The sequence below is a fragment of the Cervus canadensis genome, chromosome 29 (assembly GCF_019320065.1).
Source record: "Cervus canadensis isolate Bull #8, Minnesota chromosome 29, ASM1932006v1, whole genome shotgun sequence".
Taxonomy (NCBI): Eukaryota; Metazoa; Chordata; class Mammalia; order Artiodactyla; family Cervidae; genus Cervus; species Cervus canadensis.
Genome location: NC_057414.1, coordinates 37,063,925 through 37,082,342, shown reverse-complemented (window position 1 = coordinate 37,082,342; position 18,418 = coordinate 37,063,925). Strand labels below are relative to the sequence as shown.

Genomic DNA, 18,418 nt, shown 5'->3' with positions numbered 1-18,418 from the left:
ACTCCTAATGGTCATATGCCTTACCCAAGATTACACGACAGAACCTGTATTCAGACCTAGGTTTTTGCCATGGTCTTTCCATGGCATCTTGATAATAACATGACACTCACAAAAATGCTTGGAAAATACACAGTGTCATTACAATGCCAGATATGACAGTCATACTAGAACATGGACTTCTGACTGCTGCCTCCTCTTTGTTTTCTCTTCCTCATTGCTCTGTGAAAGAATCCCGCTAATGGAGATGAGCACCATGCAAGACACTCTCAAGAGAAAAAACTTGATGAACAGTTTCCTGGAAGAACACGCTTACAGCCTGTTCCAGAATTCTGCTAAAGACAAGAAATTCTCTACACTTCCCCTGAGAAACTTTAAGGATGTGAGTGTATTGGGAGGATGGTGCTCCCCAGTGCCCCCTGGTTCTCTGGCCTAGCACTGGGGCTCATCTGGAGGTACCACGTAGGATGTTGGGGTTGGGGTTCCTGCAGGAGGCAGAAACACTGTGGGAACAGGGACCCCATTCCCAGAGGAGAAGGCATTCTCATCCTCAACTCTTGCTCTGTGGTGACCGGGCCCAGCAATGACCAGGTGACCGTTAAACCCCCAGATCTGTGTTAAAGATATTAGTTTAAGTGAGTCATTGAGTTACAGATGAAGGCTCAATCATGGCTGATCAAAAGATCATTCAAGTGTGAAACCCTAGGCAGAGCATGTTCAGCTTCCGTAGATCCAAGAAGGACAGTGGTAAAAAGTTACTGAGCCCCCATGGCATGTGATGCCATAAAAATCTAACACTATAGTTACTGTTACTGATTTGAAAAAGAGGTGTCAACTCTTCTTCAAGAATGCACAAGAGAGGCACACATATCAAATGAAAGGGTCACCTGCATGCTGTTGATCGGACATGGTCTGAGATTAGAGTGGGTGGTCTGGGGTGACTTAGGAGGGTCCCCTGGAGAAGGAAGTGCTCATGCTAGATACAAAGAGGATACTGGAGAGCTTCTCAAGTGAAGGTCTGAGCAGAGGCTGTGATGTGGGGTGTTTGGAACATGATAACATGATGTCAGGAGACAAGGAGCACCCAGAGGGTTAGAGTGTCTGAGAATTGGGGGTGGACACTGCAGCCAGGCCTGCCCTAACCTCCCCTCTCTGGTCCCTATAGATATTCTACACTGGAAAGATACGCATTGGAAGACCCCCTCAACAGTTCAGGGTCCTCTTGGACACCAGCTTTGCTGACCTCTGGGTGACCTCTGTCTACTGCCATGACCCAGGCTGTAGTGAGTACCATTGCCCTCCCCTTGCCCATCTTGTCCTCCCCCTTTCACTTCCTTCTTGGTTCTTGGCACATGACATACCCTCATTTTTTGTGTCTGCAGGTAAACACAAACACTTCGACCCTCGTGAGTCTACCACCTTCGAGATCACAGACCGTCACATGAACCATCTCAATAAGTTTGGGAGGATCATGGGGTTTTTTGGCCGTGACATTGTTCGGGTAAACTGGAAACAGAAGCAGAGTCAGGACTGGCCCTGGGAGCAACCACTGCTAATAAAACAGATGCAGGACCAGATGACAGGGCCCGTCCTCCCCAAAGTCCCTTAGATATTTGAGGCCCATCCTAAATGGCCCTGTCCCTAGGGAGACAGCACCCTTGCTAACAGCACCTCCTGGAGTGGCCAACCCAGAGAGGGGCTTGGGCTCTGGACTTGCAGCACCTTTGCCCTTGAGCAGCTCAAGGTTCATTTTGCTGGTAGCAGGGAGAGATGGGGGAAAATCACCCCCTTTTATCTTCTCAGAATGTGCCGGGCACTTTCATGGTAATCATTATTTAACCCTGCAACAACCCCATGCAGCAGGTACTTTGATTCTCTTCATGATACAAGTAGGGGAACTGAGGTGCAGAAAGCAAGGGCCTTGCAAAGTTCACACATGTGGTAGGTGGTGGAGTTGGGCTGACCAGTCAGGACTCAGGCATGTGTCGGATATTTGGGGAGAGGATAAAACTGATCTGGAGCCCCTAGGGGGCAGCCAAGGGCTTCAGGTATCCAGGCAGAGAAGGCAGGTGGGCACACACATTGGAGGAGCCTGTTCGGGTTCTCACTCTAGGGTGCCCTTGAGAGTCAAATAAAAACTATGGCCCGCTTCCATCAAAGTGCCTGAGTATTTTCCCTCTCTATCTTGCTCTCTCTCACACACACACATACACATACACCCACATCCCCAAAAGCCTGTTTTCCAAGCAGAGTTTTCATAAGAACCTAGCCAGCGACCTTGTATAACAGGCTTACATCTTCCTGGGCAGATGTAGAATCCATGATGCATTGCAATGAATTCAGTCCATTTCTGTTATGAGATCACAGTGATGCCAAAGAGAAGACTACCCTGCTCTCTACCCACTTTGTCCTCAGGTGGGAACCATTTGGTCCTGTCCTGAGCCTGAGGCCAATTTGACTCACTCAGATGGTGTTTGCAGGACAAGCACGTGTTGTTAAAATCCACATCCCCACACCAATGGAAACCGAGTTCCTGTCCCAGCTTGATCTAACCATCTGAGATCAACCCAAGACACAGCCAGGCCTCAGTTCTTCTCTGCAGTGCTAATGGCATCTCCTCCCCAACCCCACTTCCCAGTCCTTTATGTGGGAACACTCTCCTTTCCCACAGATTGGGAATGTTGTCGTCAAGAACCAGACTTTTGCTGTGAGCCAGAGGCAGACGAGCAAGATCCTGCCGTGTGTACCTTTTGAGGGAATCCTGGGTTTGGGCTATCCCACTCTTGCCACCGTCGGGATCACCCCTTTCTTTGACAACCTGATGCAACAAGGAATAATTTCTGAGCCTGTGTTTGCCTTCTATTTGAACACGTAAGTCTTAGTTGGACAAGCCCTCTCTTCAGATTAGTTTTAAGATGCTTGCACTTGCATAAAACATTATAGACCACCTGATCCAGAGGTTTCCTGATAGTCTGGCCCAGGAGAACTATGGCCGTAGGGCCCCACCTATCCCCACCACTGTTTTTTTTTGTAAATAACGTTGTATTGGAACAGAGCTGTGCTCATTGGCTCAAGGGCAGCAGCTTGGTCCAGGCAGATGGAGGGAAGAGGGAGAGCAATGGAAGGTGACAGGAAATGGGTTGGAGAAAAAGGCAACAGGATTTGCTGATAGATTTGATATGGAAAAAGGAGAGGGATGGCAGGAATGTTTCCTCACTCAGCATTTCACCGGGAGCCCAGGACTAGCTACAATTTGCAGGAACCAGTGAAAAATGAAAATGTGGGATCTGTGAGCATGAGCCCCATGGACGGCACAGGTCACAGGCCAGTGAATCCAACCCTGGGTGAGCCTGAACCCATGCCTTTAGCACCCCCTGGCCTGAGCTCTTTTGAAGAATGATAGTTTAGACAAGGGGAAGCTAGAGCCCTCCCACAGGGAGCCGTCCGATGTTATCTTTGAGCACTCATGGCACTAGAGGGGACCAGGCTCTCTTCAGAAGGCAGGGTGGTCAAAGCCCGGCCAGACTGCCCAGCTTCTAACCACTTCTGTGCCTCTGATTAGCCAGTGACCAACCTTGGTCAGGTTCTCAGTCCCTACATGCCTCAATTTTTGCATCTGTAAAATGGGGACAGTAGTAGCACCTCTGATGTGTGAATAAGCACAGCCCTCAGTCATTGCCTGGCATTACTTTCCTCCAATGACACTCCCTCTTCCTTCTCCAGCAAGAAGAATGACAGTGTGTTGATGCTTGGTGGGGTGGACCATTCCTATCACAAGGGAAAACTCAACTGGATACCAGTGTCTGAATCTCGTTACTGGCAGATAACTATGGATCGGTAAGCCTCTTCCTCTAAGGGCCACCCCAAGTGATGTTACCACATGTGTACACAGACACAGGCAGACACACACAGATGCATGCACAGACACACAGTCACACACAGTTATATTCTCCACCCATAGAGACACACATATAGACCCACAATGACACACACAGAAACACACACATAGGCACACATATAAATATGCACAGGCACATGGATCCACACACAGAAACACACAGACACACTCAGACTTGCACATGAACAGACACAGAAATACAGAGATACACACACCACCCATAATTGCCCCAGGACTCCTGATCAGGGCTCTGACCAGGGTCCTGACTAGGGTCCAAGTCGATATGTGTAGCTCTGGAAGGGGTGTATCTACCACGCTGTGAGGTGGGGAGCATGGTTTGAGGACCCTAATATGCAGTGAATAGAAGATTAAGGAGAATTTCACCAGCCTGAACAGGGTTGTGATAAGACACCTGTAGCTATCTGAGACCGAAGGGGTTCTCAGTACACAAAATTGCCAGTTTAGCCATGGACTATAAAGTCCATAGGGTCGCAAAGAGTTGGACACGACAGAGTGACTTTCACTTTCATTTTCACTTTCATAAACAAAGTCCTGGACAAACCCAGGAAAACTAGTCTCTTTAGGGAGAAGCTACCTAGCAGTGGAGAGAGGTTGGCTGCCTTCGTGTCTTTTATTTTGACTGCATTTTCCAGAGCACAGGCTTTCTCTAGTTGTGGCGCATGGAGGCTTCCCTAGTTGCAGTGTGATGGCTTCAACTGTTGTGGACCGTTAGCTCTAGAATGCCTGAGCTCCCTGTTTGCAGGCCTTGGGCTCATCAGTTGCAGCATGCAGGCTCTCTTTGAGCTATTTGAGCTTAGTTGCCTGGTGGTATGTGAGATCTTAGTTCCCCAACAACCCGTGTCCCCTGCATTGGAAGGGCAATTCCTAACCACTAGAACTAGTGGTTAGGGAAGTCCCTGTCTGCATTCTTGAGACCTAAAAGCAACTCACAGAAAGAAACAAACCACCTAGCCATAGTCACCCACTCCCAACCCTGGGCACACAATGGGGCAGGGGCTGTGACTGAGAGAATCAGAAAGCTGGGGTCCAGGAGTGGCATGAGAACAAGTGGCAATAATGATGGGACTCTGGGTGATATCCTCAGAAAAAAAGCTTAGGTACCCTTTGGAGGTCCCCTGAGCTAACTCAGGCATTGCCTGGCAGGGGCCTCAGTGTCACTGTAAAGGGGTGGTGCTGGGAGACACCCACTCCCAGGGCAGTCTGGTCTCCCCCACCACCAGTCTGAGCATCTGCTACCCGGGGGAACCTCCATCTTCAATGTGTGAGTTGACCCATTATTGGCCAGATACAGGTGTCTGTATCCAGTCGCATTTTTTCATTCATTTGTTCCACAAGTGCCAGGTTCTCAAGGAAGGCACTGAGGATACAACTTGCCGTACATCTAGTAAGGCAAACATACATGGAATGACTCACATACATAGTGATTTACCACTTTGGTACATGCTAGACATGAGGAAGAGTCTACAGAGACTGAGCAAGACCGGAGCCTGATCTAGTTCAGAGCGAAGACTTCCTTGAGAATGGGATAGTTAAGCTGGAACTTGGAACATGAGGACATATGAGCTATACAAAGGTGATGGGGGTCTTCTAGGAAGGGCACCAGCACAAGTCCACGACCTGAGGTAGGAAGAGCCTGGTGCATGCAGGAACTGAAAGGAAGTCAAAGAAGGTGATGTGCGCAGAGCAAAGGGAAACAGAGTCAGGGCAAGAGCTGAAGGACTGTTCTGGAGATAGTCAAAGAAGGGGTATTCCTGGGGGAGACCTCAGAGTGACCCTGGCGCCTGCTTTGTCCCACTGTCTCCCAGGATCTCCATGAATGGGAAAGTGATCGGTTGTTCCAATAGATGTCAGGCCATTCTGGACACTGGGAACCCATCCGTGTGTGGCCCGACAAGACTGATCACCAAGATTCAGAGACTCATCGGCGCCAGGCCTTTCAAAGGTTGCCGGGTGAAGGATCTTGTTACAGGTTCACTCCAGGGCTGCCCACACAACAGGGATTTGCTGGGCTGACCTCTCTCCCTTTTTCTTTCACAGAACTTGATTTCAAATCGCGTCAATACTACAATCCCTCCTGTCGTCTTCACCATCAATGGCGTTGACTACCCAATGCGCCCTGAAAACTACATGTTGAGGGTGAGGGGCCAGCCCTGGGGGCCGGTTCTGAAATCTGGGACTTGCAGGAACCCTTGGGCTGCTGCCGAGAGGACAGCGCCCTCTGCAGGCCCAGTTGCACCATTACAGATGCTGCTGAGCCCTTGTGGTTGGGCCAGTGCCTCCGGCAAAATCAACCATGTGAGAGTAAAGGGGAGTCTGGGACATCCCTCCTTCTGAAATAAGTGTAGAGACACCACCCGTGCTGGCACGGTGGGAGTTAAAGAAAAGGAGAACATTAAGGGTCTCTGCCCTCACAGACCTTCAGTTCAACCAGAGACCTCAGATGCAGAAACATGGAAAGTCAGCTCTAAGCAATCCCTGAAATAGACGGTGTGACAAGGGGGATTGGCTGAGGACAGTCCCAGGGTGCTGTCCCACCATAGTGTTTAGCAGTCTCCCTTCCTATCTCGAAAGTGTCCAGATTGGGATGATAAATTACATGATTGCCTTAATCCTTGGCTGCAACTTCCCCTTGCTAAGCCCCAGGGCCTCCTCTGTGAGTTGGGGTACTGACCCCTCTGTGGGGAGGATGGATGCTAAGGTGAATGAAGGGCGCACAGTGACTGCTCAGTCCCGGCACAGGGTGGAGGCTTCCTATCGGCTCCCTGCGGGAGTTCAGAGCAGGCTGATGGGCTCAAGGAAGGCTTTGAGGAAGAGAGGGAATTGCAGTAATTCTAAACCATCAGCCTCAGGGAGGAATGAGGAAGCCTGCTTGTGTTGAGACAACTCTATACTGGATTCCATGCACATGGCACCCCAGGGGGCTGTGCAGAGGAGGGACTGGGACAGATTAGGGGTGATGAAGCCTACAGACTAGGGGAGCACCAGCTTGGAGTGGCCAAGGATAGTGGTTGTGAGCTCGGGAAGGCTTCCAAGAGGGCCTGAGCACAGTCTTGGAAGAACAGGGTTGTGAGGAAGCAGGAGAAGAAAAGACATTCTGTGTAGAGAAAACATCTAGCCGGTGTCAGAAGGAAAGAAGACAGAAGGAAAACAGCAGTGAAAGGGGAACTACAGACCATTCTTGTTCTTTTTAAAAAAAATTTAATGAAGTATAGTTGATTTACAAAGATATATTAGTTTTTACTATACAGAAAAATGACTCAGTTACACACACACACACACGTGTGTGTGTATGTACATATATACTTTTCCTATTCTTTCCCATGACAGTTTATTATGAGATACTGAATACAGTTCCCTATGCTATACAGTAGGACTTTATTGTTTATCCATCCTCACTTTATCAGTTTGCATCTGATAATCCCAAACTCCCAATCCTCCCCTCTTCCACTCCCTTCCCTCAGGAAAATCACAGGTATTGACCCTTCTTAGCCTTGGATGTATGCCCTCTTCTGCAGTTGTGGGGAGAGCCACTTGATTCTTAACAAAGGAGGGAAATAAAACAGAGAACCTACCAGCTCTGCATATTGAGGGGGGCAGCAGGTAAGGGCTCAAGCTGACTGGTGTGCATTTCTGTCTCCCCCAGGCTTCTTGCGGCCTCTGCGTCAGCACTTTTGTAGGAGGCACAGAGAAAATGACCAAATCAGAGACCTGGATACTGGGTGACGTCTTCCTGAGGCTGTATGTCTCAGTTTTTGATCGAGGAAACCGCAGAATTGGCCTGGCTCCTGCAGTGTAAATTCTGGGCTGCTACAGAAATCAATCAGGCCCACTCCAAACACACTCACTCACACATAGGGCACTCCCTCCCAGGAATGCTGAGGAACTGTGTTTGTTGCTCTGTAAAACCCTATTCTCAGTAAAGAATAAAGGATTTTATCTCAGTGGTGCAAATATGAATGGGTGCCTCTCTTTGGGGTCAGGGAGGTGCATCATAACCAGGTAGGATCTAGAATCAAGTCTGAACCATAAATGAGAGGAGCCCAACTCTAACTGGCTTCAAGGAAAGGGGAGACTTGCTGGATGGACTTTGGGGATCTGGGAAAGCAGGAACTCTTGTAGCCACGCGTTCTGGGAAACAAACTCACTCAGAAGGACAATGCAGATAGCGGAGTGCAGTTTATTATACTGGAGGGCCCAAGGCAGAACCTTCTCTTAGCCAAGGACCCTGACCAGTTTTTGTGAAAACCTTATATACCCTAAGTGTACTTGCTCAAACCCATCTCCCCTAATTCCTTGAAACTAGTCTGGACAAGGTAAAAGAGAGATACGATCAAAGGTAACCCATGATTCATGTGTCACAAGACTAGATAAACAGTGGATATTTATCAATAGGCCTGTGTTCATATCCTGATAAACATAATGGAAGTTACCACTTTGTTCTGTTGCAGAGATAATTAGCATATTCTTTTAGGCAACGGAGAGTTCAAGTATAAGTCCTGGGGCTCTTTTATCTGGGGGGTCTGGTTTTCTATTGGTCTGCCATTTCTATAGACACCGGGCACAAAGTTCAGAGTCCATTGGGAGGGTGACCACGCATGCAGCCTAATGTTTGCAGCCTGGCCTAAGATGGCGTCCAGCTCTGTCTGTTTCCTCCTTCACTGCCCCCTCTTGTTGCTCTTAGCGCATATTATGAGCATCACTCATAGGGATATATTGCACCCTGGCTTTCCGACCGCCAATTTGGGAGAATGCCATCAACCTTCGGGTTACAAAGTCCATAACACATTGTAAAATTCAGGGTCCACAAAGCAGAACTATCAAGGCAACTGTAACAATGGTAAACATAGTTTTCCACCAATCGCCCTTCACCCAAGATAGGACCGAAGTCCAGAAAGGAATGTTTTTATTTGACATTGCTTTTACCTGGTTTTTCATGTCATCTAAAGCAGTTGATACATTGCCAGATAAGTCAGGAACGCATACACAACATTCAACCTTAATTATAGCACTTGTCCCTCCTTGAGCAGCTGAGTATGTCCAAAGCCATTCTATTTTGGATTTGCTCTTCATTTTTATTTTTATTTTTTCCCCCATTTATTTTTATTAGTTGGAGGCTAATTACTTTGCAACATTGTAGTGGTTTTTGCCATACATTGACATGAATCAGCCATGGATTCATTTAAGGCTTGGATGGCTTTTGTTCTATCTAGGAGGGCCTGTTTTGTGAAATTAATTGAGGCCTCTACTTTAATCGTAATATCTGTTGTCCCTATAGAGGGTACGAATAAGGCAACAATATACTCATACCATTGAAACACAGATCTTGTCCACCTAGCATGTAAATAAGGTAGATTTACCAGAGCTTGTTGTAGGTTAGGCTTTTGTTACACTGGCATTTGTACCAAATGTAACTCTATGACCTGAGTCTATTGACTGTAGGTCTGGCTTACACCCAGGGAGCAGGGAGAGATTATGATTGTGTCCCAGAAAAGAGCAGAGTGGTTTAAAATCTCCTTGGCAGAGTGGTGACAGGGAAGTCCATCCATCACAGACAGAGGCATAGCCCCATATAGCCAAGAGTAGGAGGTATTGTGGAAGTTGGTGTAGGAATGTGCCCATTGATGAGACCAAGCAACAGGAGTTGATTATGCAGCTTCATCCTCAAGGGTCTCGTCTGGGATCTTCTTTTCCTTCTTCTTAAGGATGGTCTTAGTCTCTCGAGGGTCAGCAGGGTCCCTCTGTGCAGGCCACTCAGCATTTTCTGGGTCTGCATGGTATGCTCTCTTCACCCTTGTATGATGGATCCAAGGGGATCCAAGGGGACCTGCAACTTTAACTGCAGTAGGGGTAGTTAGAATAACAGTATAATGGCCCTTCCACCAAGGGGCTAGTAAATCAAGATTCCAATCTTTGACCCATACTTGGTCACCAAGTGTAAACTCATGAATCTGTTCCCCAAGGGGGAACGGCACCCTTTCTTGTACAAACTTAGTTACCTGATTTATTACCTTACCCAGTTCCATCTGCTGCAAAATCCTATCCCCCCTTACCTGAGGCAAATTTGTTGACACCTGTTTTATTATGGGAGGGGGCCTCCCATACACAATTTCGTATGGAGAATAGCCTTGGAACTGTGGGGTCATCCTGAGTCTGAGCAGAGCCATCGGAAGCAAGCCCACCCAGGAGCAGTCAGTCTCTATGATCCACTTGGAGAGTCTCTTTAAGTGTCCGGTTGGTTCATTCCACCATCTCAGAACTCTGGGCCTATGTGCAGTGTGCAGTTTCCATTTGATGTTTAAAGTTTTGCTTACTTATTGTACTAAATCAGCTACAAAAGCTGGGCCATTTTCTGAGCCAATGCTGGTAGGAAATCCAAATCTGGGAGCTATTTCCCTAAGCAGGCCCTGGGCTACTTCTGATGCTCTTTCAGTCCAGGTAAGAAAAGCTTCTACCCATCCCAAGAATGTACATACCATGATCAACAGGTAACAGTAGTGTCGGTGAGGTTTCATTTCAGTGAAGTCCACTCCTAGGTGTTCAAGGGGCAGTGTGCCTTTCAGCTGAATACCTGGAGGTTTTTGTCTGAATCCCCAAGAGGCAGCATTAACCTGTGAGCAGGCAGCATGGCCTAGGTGGGTCGCTTAGTGTGTCTGGCTTACCAGAGTGTGTGCCAGCTCCTCCAGTACCAATAACTTGCCACTTGGCAATTCCCACCATCTCTTTCAGTCTTGATGGCCCCTTCCATTTTGGCTAACCTGACAGCCATTGTCCTTGTTTTATCAGGCTAGTACCATCAGTATATAGGACTCAATTAGGGTCTGGAACCTTGTGCCCTTCTTTAAAACAAACCCCAGTTACCTTACCACCTCCTTGCAGATCTGTGCCTTCTTTGACACCCGGTAACCTGCTTCCATCAACAGCTGGAGCAGTGCTTTTGTCCCTTCCCAACATTTTTCCTTGGTCTCGGCAGCCAGCAGCAGGTCATCCCCGTACTGTAGGAGCTGACATCCATACTCTTCCGGATGGAGTGAGTCCAGGTCGGAAGCCAAGGCTTCCCCAAAGATGGCTGGGGAATTCTTAAACCCTTGTGGGGTAGTTCAGATGAGTTGCTGTTCGGAGTCCCCGACTGGATCTTCCTTTCAAAGGCAAAGATGGGCTATGACGCTGGGGCGAGGCGTACGCAGAAGAAGGCATGCTTGAGATCTAGGTGAGTATAAACTTTAGTCCTCGGCGGGAGGAGGCTAAATAAGGTATAGGGGTTTGGAACAGTGGGGTGTAAAGTCACAGTAGCCTGGTTGACTAGCCTGAGATCTTGTACAGGCCTATAGTCCTGTCCTCCTTCCTTTTTGACTGGCAGGATCAGTGTATTCCAAGCCTACTGGCACTCTACTAGAATGCCCACTTGTTTCAATCTATTGATATGGGGCAGTATGCTGGCCCAGGCCTCTATCGGTAGTGGGTACTGGCGCTTTCTAACTGGGATGGTGCCTGGTTTGAGTTCTATTATCACTGGGGCTTGATGTTCAGCCAGCCTGGGGGGAAGGGGGGGTTGTCTTCTGCCCAGACCTCAGGGAATAATTGAGTTAGCTCTCTCTCATGCTCTTCTGGCCCACCCGGTTCTTCCTTCAGAGGCTCATGCAACCTCCATTCATCTTGAGGGGGGGCGGTATTGAGAGAGAGCAAATAAGTCATAGTGCCCATCCAGAAGGTGGGTCTCTCCTCAGGGGAGAAAGTCACTTGTGCTCTTAGTTTGGAGAACAAGTGTCTTCCCAACAGGGGTACTGGGCACTCAGGAACGTACAAGAATTCATGAATCACTTGGTGCCCCCCTATCTGACAGTTTCTTGGCTGGCAAAATGATTTAATCATCTCTTCTCCCAATACCCCAGTTACAGTGGTAGTCTTTTTGGACAGTGGGGCCACAGGTTTTGTTACTACCGACAGTTCTGCTCCGGTATCTGCCATGAAGTCAATGTTTTGGTCCCCCACTTTTAAGGTTACCATGGGCTCTTGGGGACCTGGTATCTCTGAGCCCTGGCAGCCCTGTTTAATTTCCAAGTCAGCAAGCCCCACAACTGCGGGAGCTTCCTCTTCCCTCCTTGCCTTAGGGCATTCATTCTTCCAGTGGCCAAAACCTCGGGATTGGGCACACTGGTTTGGCTGTAACGGGGCCCGGGGTCTCCGTTGTGACAGGTTGAAGGACTGTCCTGTCTCTGGGGCAGAGGAGATTTTCCGGAGAGCCCGAGATAGACTTTCCCAGAGCAGCAGCTTGCACTGCAAGTCTCTTGTCTGTTCTCTTTCGTTCAGTCCGGGTCGCTGGCAGAGCACAGTCTCTGCTTAATTCCAGCAGCTCCCTCCCCTTCCTGTCAGTACTCACTGGGAGAGGTGGGTATAGCTTGGGCGGTTCGGAAATCTTCATGACATCCCCCTCCAAGTTTCTGCTGAGTGTTGACAATACTGATAAGGTTTAGAGAGAACAATCCTTGACCCTCAAACTGAGCCAAGACTAATTTGTGTCCTCACCCACCAGAGCAGAGTTACCTCCTAATGCAGATGACATGAATATGGCATTGAAGAGGGTATTGCTGTGGTAGTGGGGAAAATTAACTATGGCTTAAAGGCTGGTATGATATCAGCTAACAAAGCTGAACAGCAAGCCTTCAAAGGATCAATCTGTTTTCAAGTAACTTAACAATGTCCCAAAACAATGCAAGAATATTTATAAAAATATGAAAATATTCAGCACTCAACAGGGTTAAATTTACAACATCACACAGCCAATTTGGCTTCCCTGGTGACTCAAACAGGTAAGAATATACATCTGATTAAAAATTTCCAGATGTACACAGAAGCAGGAAAATGTGTTCCATAGTGGGGGGGGGGGGGAATCAATCAGTAGAAACACACATAAAAATACAGATAACAGAATTAGCAGTCAAAGACATTGAAATGGTTACTACAACCATGGCTGATATACTCAAGAAGCTAAAGAATATTGAGCATGTTAAGTAAAGTCATGGAAAATATAAAAGGATTCACATCAGTCTCCTAGAAATGGATAAAAGGTATACTGGATGGAAGTAATAGCAAATTAGATACAACAAAAGGAAAAAAATCAGTGAACTTGAAGAAATAGTAACTGAAACTATGCAAAATATCAATATATTTTAAAAAAAGAAAATAAACTGTGGGAAAAAAATAAACTGAGCATCAGAGAGTTTTGAAGCAACTTTAAGAATACTAAAATGTATGTAACTGGAGTCCCCAAGGAAGTGAGAGACAAGAGAACAGAGAAATAGCTGAAGAACTAGTGGCTGAAAAGTTTCCAAATTTGATGAAAGCTTTAAACCCACATATAGAAAAACTCAACTAACTAAAGCACAAGAAATATGAAAACTACACCAGGACACATCATAATTCAGTCATTTGAAACAAATAATAAAAGAAATGTAGTGAGAAGGGGGAAGAAAGACAAGAACAGAAGAACTAAAATAAGAACAACAGCAGATTTTAAAAATTTTAAATTTATTTATTTTAATTGGAGGCTAATTAGTTTATAATATTGTAGGGGTTTTTGCCATACATTGACATGAATCAGCCATGGGTGCATATATGTTCCCCTTCCTGAAAACCCCTCTCACTTCCCTTCCCACACCATCCCTCAGGGTCATCCCAGTGCACCAGCCCTGAGCACCCTGTCTCATGCACCAAATCTGGACTGGCGATCTGTTCCACATATGGTAATATATATGTTTCAGTGTTATTCTGTCAAATCATCCCACACTCGCCTTCCCCCACAGAGTCCAAAAGTCTGTTCTTTACATCTGTGTCTCTTTTGCTGTCTCAAATATAGGGTCATTGTTGCCATCATTCTAAATTCGATATATATATGAGTTAATATACTATATTGGTGTTTTGCTTTCGGACTTACTCCACTCTGTATAATAGGCTCCAGTTTCATCCACCGCATTAGAACCGATTCAAGTGCATTCTTTTTAATAGCTGAGTAATATTCCATTGTGTATATGAACCACAGCTTTCTTATCCATTCATCTGCTGATGGGCATCTAGGTTGCTTCCATGTCCTGGCTATTATAAACAGTGCTGCGATGAACATTGGGGTACATGTGTCTCTTTCAATTTTGGTTTCCTCAGTGTGTATGCCCAGAAGTGGGACTGCTGGATCATATGGCAGTTCTAATTCTAGTTTTTAAAGAAATCTCCACACTGTTCTCCATAGCAGCTGTACTAGTTTGCATTCCCACTAACAGTGTAAGAGGGTTCCCTTTTCCCCACACCCTCTCCAGCATTTATTGTTTGTACTTTTTGATAGCCTCCATTCTGACTGGCGTGAGATAGTACCTCATTGTGGTTTTGATTTGCATTTCTCTGATGATGAGTGATGTTGAGCATCCTTTCATGGGTTTGTTAGTCATCTGTATGTCTTCTTTGGAGAAATGCCTGTTTAGTTCTTTGGCCCCTTTTTTGATTGGGTCATTTATTTTTCTGGAATTGAGCTGAAGGAGCGGCTTGTATATTTTTGAGATTAATTTTTTGTCAGTAGCTTCATTTGATATTATTTTCTCCCATTCTTAAGGCTATCTTTTCACTTTGCTAATAGTTTCCTTCGTTGTGCAAAAGCTTTTAATTAGGTCCCATTTGTTTATTTTTGCTTTTATTTCCATGACTCTGAGAGGTGGGTCATAGAGGATCTTGCTGTGATTTATGTCGGAGAGTGTTTTGCCTATGTTCTCCTCTAGGAGTTTTATAGTTTCTGGCCTTACATTTAGAGCTTTAATCCATTTTGAGTTTACTTTTGTGTATGGTGTTAGAAAGTGTTCTAGTTTCATTCTTTTACAAGTGGTTGACCAGTTTTCCCAGCAACACTTGTTAAAGAGATTGTCTTTTCTCCATTGTATATTCTTGCCTCCTTCATCATTGATAAGGTGTCCATAGGTGCATGGATTTATCTCTGGGCTTTCTATTTTGTTCCATTGATCTATATTTCTGTCTTTGTGCCAGTACCATACTGTCTTGATGACTGTGGCTTTGTAGTATAGTCTGAAGTCAGGCAGGTTGATTCCTCCAGTTCCATTCTTCTTTCTCAAGATTACTTTGGCTATTTGAGGTTTTTTGTATTTCCATACAAATTGTGAAATTATTTGTTCTAGTTCTGTGAAAAATACTGTTGGTAGCGTGATAGGGATTACATTGAGTCTATAGATTGCTTTGGGTAGTATACTCATTTTCACTATATTGATTCTTCTGATCAATGAACATGGTGTATTTCTCCATCTATTTGTGTCATCTTTGATTTGTTTCATCAGTGTTTTATAGTTTTCTATATATAAGTCTTTTGTATCTTTTCATTGCAATGGTGAATGGAATTGCTTCCTTAATTTTTCTTTCTGTTTTCTCATTGTTAGTATATAGGAATGCAAGGGATTTCTCTGTGTTAGTTTTATATCCTACAGCTTTACTATATTCATTGATTAGCTCTAGTAATTTTCTGGTGGAATCTTTAGGGTTTTCTACGTAGAGGATCATGTTATCTGCAAACAGTGAGAGTTTTACTTCTTCTTTTCTAATCTGGATTCCTTTTATTCCTTTTTCTACTCTGATTGCTGTGACCAAAACTTCCCAAACTATGTTGAATAGTAGTGGTGAGAGTGGGCACCCTTGTCTTGTTCCTGACTTTAGGGGAAATGCTTTCAATTTTTCACCATTGATGTGGGTTTGTCATATGTAGCTTTTATTATGTTGAGGTATGTTCCTTCTATTCCTGCTTTCTGGACGGTTTTTTTTTTTTTTCTGGAGAGTTTTTATCATAAATGGTTGTTGAATTTTGTCAAAGGCTTTTTCTGCATCTATTGAGATAATCATATGGTTTTTATCTTTCAATTTGTTAATGTGGTATATTACATTGATTGATTTGTGGATATTAAAGAATCCTTGCATCCCTGGGATAAAGTCCACTTGGTCATGATGTATGATCTTTTAAATATGTTTTTGGATCTTGTTTGCTAGAATTTTGTTAAGGATTTTTGCATCTGTGTTCATCAGTGATATTGGCCTGTAGTTTTCTTTTTTTTTGTGGCATCTTTGTCTGGTTTTGATATTGGGGTTATGGTGGCCTCATAGAATGAGTTTGGCAGTTTGCCTTCCTCTGCGATTTTCTGGAAGAGTTTGAGGAGGATAGGTGTTAGCTCTTTTCTACATTTTTGTTAGAATTCAGCTCTGAAGCCATCTGTTCCTGGGCTTTTGTTTGTTGGGAGATTTCTGATTACAGTTTCAATTTCCGTGCTTGTGATGGGTCTGTTAAGATTTTCTATTTCTTCCTGGTTCAGTTTTGGAAAGTTTATTTTTCTAAGAATTTGTCCGTTTCTTCCAAGTTGTCCATTTCTTCCAAGTTGTCCATTTCATTGGCATATATTTGCTGATAGTAGTCTCTTATGATCTTTTGTATTTCTGTGTTGTCTGTTGTGATCTCTCCATTTTCATTTCTAACTTTGTTGATTTGATTCTTCTCCCTTTGTTTCTTGATGAGTCTGGCTAATGGTTTGTCAATTTTATTTATCTTCCCAAAGAACCAGCTTTTGGCTTTGTTGATTTTTGCTATGGTCTCCTTTGTTTCTTTTGCATTTATTCATGTCCCAATTTTTTCCCCAATTATTTTTATTAGTTGGAGGCTAATTACTTTACAATATTGTAGTGGTTTTTGCCATACATTGACATGAATCAGCCATGGATTCACATGTGTTCCCCATCCTGAACCCCCCTCCCACCTCCCTCCCCATCCCAGCCCTCTGGGTCATCCCAGTGCACCAGCCCCGAGCACTTGTTTCATGCATCCAACCTGGACTGGTGATCTGTTTTACACTTGATAATATACATGTTTTGATCCTGTTCTCTCAGATCATCCCACCCTCGCCTTCTCCCATAGAATCCAAAAGTCTGTTCTATACATCTGTGTCTCTTTTTCTGTCTTGCATATAGGGTTATTGTTACCATCTTTCTAAATTCCATATGTATGCGTTAGTATACTGTATTGGTGTTTATCTTTCTGGCTTACTTCACTCTGTATAATGGGCTCCAGTTTCATCCACCTCATTAGAACTGATTCAAATGAATTCTTTTTAATGGCTGAGTAATATTCCATTGTGTATATGTACCACAGCTTTCTTATCCATTCATCTGCTTATGTATTTATGCCCAAATTTTTAAGATTTCTTTACTTCTACTAACCTTGGAGTTCTTTATTTTTTCCTTTTCAAGTTGCTTTAGGTGTAGAGTTAGGTTATTTATTTGACTTTTTTCTTGTTTCTTGAGTTAAGCCTGTATTGCTATGAACCTTCCCCTTAGCACTGCTTTTACAGTGTCCCATAGGTTTGGGGTTGTTGTGTTTTCATTTTCCTTTGTTTATATGCATATTTTGATTTCTTTTTTGATTTCCTCTGTGATTTGTTGGTTATTCAGCAGCGTGTTGTTCAAGCTTCCATATGTTGGAATTTTAAATAGTTTTTCTCCTGTAATTGACAAAATCAGAAAAGATGTTCAGAATGATTTCAATATTTTTGAATTTACCAAGGCTAGATTTATGGCCCAGGATGTGATCTATCCTGGGGAAGGTTCCGTGTGCACTTGAAGAAGAGGTGAAATTCATTATTTTGGGGTGAAATGTGCTATAGATATCAATTAGGTCTAACTGGTCTATTGTATCATTTAAACTTTGTGTTTCCTTGTTAATTTTCTGTTTAGTTGATCTATCCATAGGTGTGAGTGGGGCATTGAAGTCTCCTACTGTTATTGTGTTATTGTAATTTCCCCTTTCATACTTGTTACCATTTGTCTTACATACTGCGGTGCTCCTATGTTGGGTGCATATATATTTATGATTGTTATATCTTCTTCTTGGATTGATACTTTGATCATTATGTAGTGCCCTTCTTTATCTCTTTTCACAGCCTTTATTTTAAAGTCTATTTTATCTGATATGAGTATTGCTACTCCTGCTTTCTTTTGGTCTCTATTTGCATGGAATATCTTTTTCCAGCCCTTCACTTTTAGTCTGTATGTGTCTCTTGTTTTGAGGTGGGTCTCTTGTAGACAACATATATAGGGGTATTGTTTTCATATCCATTCAGGCAGTCTTTGTATTTTGGTTGGGGGCATTCAACCCATTTACATTTAAGGTAATTATTGATAAGTATGATTGCATTGCCATTTACTTTGTTGTTTTGGGTTTGTGTTTATACACCCTTTCTGTGTTTCTTGTCTAGAGAAGATCCTCTAGCATTTGTTGGAGAGCTGATTTGGTGGTGCTGAATTCTCTCAGCTTTTGCTTGTCTGTAAAGCTTTTGATTTCTCCTCCATATTTGAGTGAGATCCATGCTGGGTACAGTAATCTGGGCTGTAGGTTTTTTTTCTTTCATCACTTTAAGTATGTCCTGCTATTCCCTTCCAGAGAAGGCAATGGCACCCCACTCCAGTACTCTTGCCTGG

The 18,418-nt window shown here is 44.6% G+C and overlaps 1 protein-coding gene across 1 annotated transcript; it reads left to right on the top strand.

Moving 5' to 3' along the window:
- The first annotated feature begins 238 nt into the window (after positions 1 to 238).
- LOC122430733 (pregnancy-associated glycoprotein 2-like) lies at positions 239 to 7,712 on the top strand. The gene is made up of 8 exons (XM_043451554.1): positions 239 to 379; positions 1,163 to 1,280; positions 1,380 to 1,498; positions 2,669 to 2,868; positions 3,721 to 3,834; positions 5,722 to 5,866; positions 5,954 to 6,052; positions 7,560 to 7,712. Exons 1-8 carry the CDS (start codon positions 239 to 241, stop codon positions 7,710 to 7,712), a joined length of 1,089 nt encoding a protein of 362 aa, XP_043307489.1.
- Positions 7,713 to 18,418: the final 10,706 nt, after the last annotated feature.